The 6,512-nt window shown below is 42.7% G+C and overlaps 1 protein-coding gene across 3 annotated transcripts in view; it reads left to right on the top strand.

Annotated features, from left to right (window-relative positions):
- Positions 1–6,512, top strand: part of LOC119429169 (protein SON) — a 60,943-nt gene that overhangs the window by 29,521 nt on the left and 24,910 nt on the right. For all 3 annotated transcript variants that reach the window (XM_037696850.1, XM_037696849.1, XM_037696848.1), the window contains one exon: positions 2,328–2,444. In XM_037696850.1, coding sequence (XP_037552778.1) covers positions 2,328–2,444 — 117 coding nt within the window. The remainder of the gene's footprint in view (positions 1–2,327; positions 2,445–6,512) is intronic.

The following is a 6,512-nucleotide window of genomic DNA, read 5'->3' as shown; positions in this document are numbered from 1 at the left end:
TTTAGCTAGCATTTGCTGCTTTGGCTTTTAGTGTATTTACATTTTGCTACTCATAGCTAGTGTTTAGCTACTTTTAGCTATACCAACTCATTTTCTTTTTCTTCTCAGCAGATTTCAACATTTAGGTTTTGTTTTTTTTAACAAAGCCTTTTTATTGTTCTTTTGACACAAAGAAAACTGAGCAAAACAAAAGAACACATAAAAAAATCCCCTCCCAGCCCGGACCAGTCACACATACACAAATAAACTACACAGGTATTTACAAGTTTTCAACAAATGGCACAAAGGGTTGCCAGGTGTCCCAGAACCGTCCTGCAGAAGTTTTCAGGACGTGTCAGATTTTTTCCAGGTGGATATGATGCATCACCCAGTACATCATCCAGGTGCATATGCTGGGCTGTGTGGTCATGGGTGTACAGTTTAGTGTCAGACCTGCACTCCAAAAGCTTAGCCACAAAATGTCCAAAACACAGTTGGATCTCACAAAGTGTCTCTGCTGTAGCTGTCTAAAAAACTGTGACTTGTTAAACTTCTGTACCAGTTCAAAAGAGGCAAATCACCATCACCATAGAGATCTTATAGTGAATGCACACCCCTCAAGACCCAGGTGTCAAAAGCTGTACCAGCTTCTGAGGGAGTAAACATGATTATTTGACACGGGAGCCAAAACAGTAACTCTGTAGACGTAAGTGCCCTCCTGAACTGGTTCCAAATCTTAATCGCCCAGATCACAACGGAGTTAGAAGCGTATGTTGATACTGATTGTTAAAGGGCAGCTGAGAGCAGAGTAATGCAGAAGGGGGAGCTGGATTTAACTGAGGCCTTTTCCAGGGCCACCCAACTAGAAGGGGTGTCTTCAACCAATAAAAGTAAGGGTTGAATCTCCAAGGACAAAACACAGTCTTTGTGACTGGGATAAGTGGACCATGGTCTGAGAAGATCATGGTTCCAGAATCACATTCCTTCACCAAAGGCAAAATCTGTCTATCAAGAAAAACTTTTTGGATTCAGGAGTACGTCTTACGGACTGTGGAAAAGAATGAGTGTGATCCTGAAGTAGGGTTACGGAAGCGCCATACATCAGCCACACCATATGGTTCAAGGAACGAGTTGATTAGTTGAGCGGACTTAGCCGGCGCAGTTTTCCCCATTGAACTACGGTCAGGAGATGAAATCACAATTCATGCCACCACCAATTATAAGATTATCTGTTGACATATTCGGTCTGTTTGAGAAGAGGTTACTAAACTATGTAGAGTTGTCTCTATCAGGAGCATATACCGTAACCAAGATCACTGGCAGCGTGTACAACTTCCCCACCACTACAACGTACTGCCCAGCATTATCAGCGTGCACACTCAAGGCATCTGTTTACCAACTATAATACCCTCTTGATTTGGAAATTAGACTGAAACACCCGACCAGACCACAAAGTCCATGCTCAAAGATACAAAGAGACCATCTCGTCACAAGCAGAACTGGTTTGTTCCACTTTGCAGTAAGCTGTTGGGGGAAGAATCAGTTTTTTTGTGCGTTTCCTTGACTGACGAAGCCTTCTGGATCGAAGGCGAAACGTTTCAGCACAAAAAAAGAAACAGTCCAGCTGACCCGACTGAAAAATGTCTCGTTCTGTGAAGCGTCCAGTTTAACTGGGTCAACCTCCGTTCTGAGGCCTGCAGTGGTGTTAGCGAGCTCTGCTCGGACTGCTTTCAGCTCGCTCTTAATAGAATAAAATCGTCCGTCAGAGCCGCTCTTATTTCCATCCTAATTATCACCATGACTTCTGATTTTATTGAAGCCAGAATATTTGTCCTCGGAGCCGACTCGCCTGTCCCTCCAGAGCGCGGCAAAGGTGGGGAGGTCGCATCCGCAGACCCGCCTGCTGTTCTCGCCGCCTCTCCAGCACGGCGACTCGAAGTAGCGGCCGCGCTGTAAAAGAGACCAAAACTTTAGACTTTTTTGCTTCGAGGCAATTTCACAAATTCGTTGAGTCAGTTATGCGGCGATATCAGTCTCGGAGACAAAGTCCAGCTTGAAGACAGCGAGGGTATAACCATAAAGACAACTTTTCAGCTGGGCTGACGGGAGCTCAGCCGAGACACAGTTCACCTGTCCGCTGCCATGTTTCTCCAAAACAGCATTTAGCATTTTAGCAGAAAATGTAATTTCTCCATTTTTTAACTTTTTGTTCTTTAGTTTCCATCTTTAACCGTCTTTAATATTCCTGGATACTCCTGCCGGGTGGAACCTCAGGGCGATGAACTCTGGTTTTAAAGGTTCTGATCTGGTCCTGACGTGGAGTGATGGGAATGTGTTGGTTCCAACAGGTGGATGCGTGGGCCCAGTCCAGCAACGTTCCTGGCCTTTTCACTGGTTCTACTGGAGCTCAGGTCCTGAGCTCTGAGGAGCTGTCCACCAGCGGACCTCAGGCGTGGCTCAAGAAGGTAAAACACAAATCGCATGTTGTAGAACTTGACAGTGCTGCCGTAGAACCGGGCTCACAGAGCCACAGACGGAGGTAAAGCACGAAAACAGGAAGTGTGAATCTGCAGACGTGTGTGATGTTAGCGGAGGTTTTCTGACTCAGCAGAAACCTGAAACTAAACGTCTTCAAGAAGCTCATTCAGAGCATGTCAGCTTGTCTCATTGGCTCTGTCTAATATCTGGAGTGAGGAACATCAGAACGTTTGGGTTAAAGCCTACCTAAGAGCTAAAAGTCGCAGAACTCTAGCAAATAGCAGCAATGTGTTAGCTAAAAGTTCAAAATAGCAAAAGGCGAGATACAAGTCTAGCTAAAAGCATCCACCGTTCATCTTCAGGACCTGTGCCCCGCTCCAGCACTGTGTAACCTTCTTGTAGTACAAGAATCAGCCACTAGGTGGCGTTCACAGACCATAGCTCGCTTTCAATACACACTCAGACTGCGCGATCGTCACGTGTCTTCATGAAGCTGCGCTGACTCACGGTTACAACCATACACCTTCAAAATGAACGCAACAAGTATCGAAGCAGAATCACTGGACAGAACAGTGCCAAACACCTACGTAACTGAAATATATATTGGTAATGTCGTGGAAACTTCAGCAAGCAGTGAGAAGTAAGTTGCTGAGACTAAATCAAGAGATCAGATCTGATCTTGCAAGTGTCTTGAAGGCTCCCTCTGCCTGCAGTGCAAAAGTGAAGCCCCGAACAAAGAATTAACTGACCTTGGAAAATTTACAGCTGTGGATGTGAACTTTGGCTAATATTAGTATTAAATTTACAACAAAAACCTTGTTACTTGGAGTATTCAAACAGAAGAAACCAACAGTACAGTTGTAACATCAAATGGTAGGTCAGTTTCTAACTTAGTGACTTAGAGACTAGTACTTAGTACTTGGAGATTATACTATTGACAGGACAGCATGTATACAGAATCTTTAGGGACACTTCTCAAATCTTATTAGTTATGAAATATGTTCTAGGCAACAACCAAATATTTTTCAAACAAATATCATTAAATGAATTATCCCAGAAAATACAGAAACGGGTTTACTGATACAATTACTTTAATTATTAATTAAGAATGAGTCAGAGTTGCCAATGAATAATTCTTAAGTTAAACAGTCAGTATTTATTTGTACATAATTTGACATCAATATTGTCACACCAGATGAAATGGCATCAAACACAAATTCTCTCGGCAGTACTGGAAAATTATATGTGGTTAAAAATTCACTTTACGAGTAAATGTTGCCTCTTTGTTGAAGAGTTATGCACATGAACTCAGTGTGCTCAGTAACAGGAAGTACTGCAGGTGTCAGTGACATCACAGTGATCATTAACAGGAAGTACTGCGGGTGTCAGTGACATCACAGTGATCATTAACTGGAAGTACTGCAGGTGTCAGTGACATCACTGATCATTAACAGGAAGTACTTCAGGTGTCAGTGACATCACTGATCATTAACTGGAAGTACTGCAGGTGTCAGTGACATCACTGATCATTAACAGGAAGTACTTCAGGTGTCAGTGACATCACTGATCATCAACAGGGAGTACTTCAGGTGTCAGTGACATCACTGATCATCAACAGGAAGTACTTCAGGTGTCAGTGACATCAGTGATCATTAACAGGAAGTACTTCAGGTGTCAGTGACATCACTGATCATTAACAGGAAGTACTTCAGGTGTCAGTGACATCAGTGATCATTAACAGGAAGTACTTCAGGTGTCAGTGACATCGGTGATCATCAACAGGAAGTACTTCAGGTGTCAGTGACATCAGTGATCATCAACAGGAAGTACTTCAGGTGTCAATGACATCAGTGATCATTAACAGGAAGTACTTCAGGTGTCAGTGACATCAGTGATCATCAACAGGAAGTACTTCAGGTGTCAGTGACATCAGTGATCATTAACAGGAAGTACTTCAGGTGTAATAGCTCGTAATTATTTTCAGTATATGTCTGAGGAGTGCTGAGTCCATGTTGTCTTCTTCTGTTTTCCTCCACATCACACTTCATCTGATTGTGGTTTCAGGTTAGAGAGGCTCCATATTTCTTCTGAACACCACTAGATGGAGCCTGAGTACCACCAGTGGTCCCAGAACCACTGTTTGGTCCAGTTCTCTGATATCGTTTTTTTTTTCAGATCATGAACCAGGTGATGGTCTGTTTTTTTGAACAAGTACTTCAACTTCACACTTACAGGTATATTATGTCAGAGGTCACTCTGACCTCTGCTGACCTCTTGACCTTTGACTTAGCACAGTGGTCAGGACTTGGTCTCGGTGGGCTTTCTTCCGATGACGTGTCCCCTGAGACGGTCATCAGTGTGTAAACATGCTGGCATCAACTGAGCAGATGATGTCATTTTTATTCTGGACCACACAAAAACAAAATACGCACTGACATCTACATGACAAGAACCGTTTTACTGCCAGCAGAAAGAACAACAAAAATAAGAGTTTAGGGGTGGTTCACAATTTTCAACATTTCCACAAGCATTCAAAATATACTCTTTTTGGAGACCCCCCCCCCCCCCCCCCCCCAGAAGCAGACAGAAAAATTAGACTTTTACAGAACCCATTTTATTTTTTGTAAAGCTGAGGGTAAAACCTATATGCTTACATGGATATTGTCATAAGTAAAACTATTGTCATTCCATATTTGTACACATCTCTAAATTATTTACACACATTTATGATAAACTACACGCACCTGAAAATGACTCACAACTGGCCCATTTGCACCGCTCCTAATCAGCCCCAACTCTGCTCAGCCTGGATTTGAACCTGCACTTTAGGACCGATTCTGGAGGCGTGTCCAGATTCCAAAATCCTGCTAATGAGAGTTCTGCGATGAGTTACTCAAAGCAGTCTGCTCCTCAGATAAATAATGTTAAATTATTATTTTATATATGAATATTTCTGTTCAGTGCCCTGAGACGGCTTCTTTTGTGACTTGGCGCTGTATAAACTGAATTAAATCTGATGAACCAGATCCTACAAAAACATCTATATTTAAAATATCTGAAATCTTCGGTCAGCGGGCACCGGGCAAGCAAGATCCTTCAGAAGGCACAGACCCAGCTGCTGAATGAACGGGTGAGACAGACCAATTTTACTATTGAGGCCTTGAAGGCCAAAGAAGAGCACATTAAACAGAAACTAACAACGTGTCTAGATCAGACCACACTTCAGCAAGTGTTGGACTGTACAGATCAGGCACGCTTAGCACAGCATGTCAAGTCCAAGACTCGACATGTCTGTGCTGATGTTCAATGTTTTTATGTTATGGGTGCTTAGTGTATATTTAGTTGATGTTTTTCTTAGTTCATATCTTAGATGTTATTACTGTTTTTCTTATACATTTTATTGTTGGATGTAACTGGGACCCTGTGTACATAATTTCGCTCCACCACATGTACCACATGAGGTGCGAATGACAATAAAGAAACTCTGACTCTGACTCTCTGACAACAAAACAAGTTTAACTTACTAATAACTCATCAACACCATCACTATTCCAATAACAACACATTCAGTGTAGGACAACACTCCAGTAGTCAATTACATGCCAGGGAGACAGAAAAGTGGGTGAAGAATTTATCTGACAGACAGCTTACCCAGCCAGAGACAGAGATTCTTGCCAGGGGACTGAACTTTGCGGTTGCACCAAGTACAATTCCTCTGGTGGAGATGATCACAGCTACTGAATCAGCCATCCGCAACAACAAAATGAAAGAGTGTGACGCAGAACAACTCAGAATCAAAGTTTCAGCCTGCCTCAGCAATGCCAAACCACCACCTTCCAACATCAGTAGAGAGGAGAGGGATGCACTCACCACTCTTAGCAAGGACAAAAACATCATCATTCTCCCAGCAGACAAAGGAAGGTGCACAGTGATTTTGAACCAGAAAGACTATCATGAGAAAGTTATGACACTCCTTAGTGACTTAACCACTTATGAACCTCTGAAAAGAGATCCAGGAAGTGGTTACAAGAAGAAGTTAATAGATTGCCTGAAAA

This window comes from Nematolebias whitei, chromosome 24 (assembly GCF_014905685.2).
Source record: "Nematolebias whitei isolate Nwh7 chromosome 24, NemWhi1, whole genome shotgun sequence".
In the NCBI taxonomy this organism is placed as follows: domain Eukaryota; kingdom Metazoa; phylum Chordata; class Actinopteri; order Cyprinodontiformes; family Rivulidae; genus Nematolebias; species Nematolebias whitei.
Note: the sequence above shows the minus strand (reverse complement) of the source record. Positions and strands in the feature narration are given on the sequence as shown.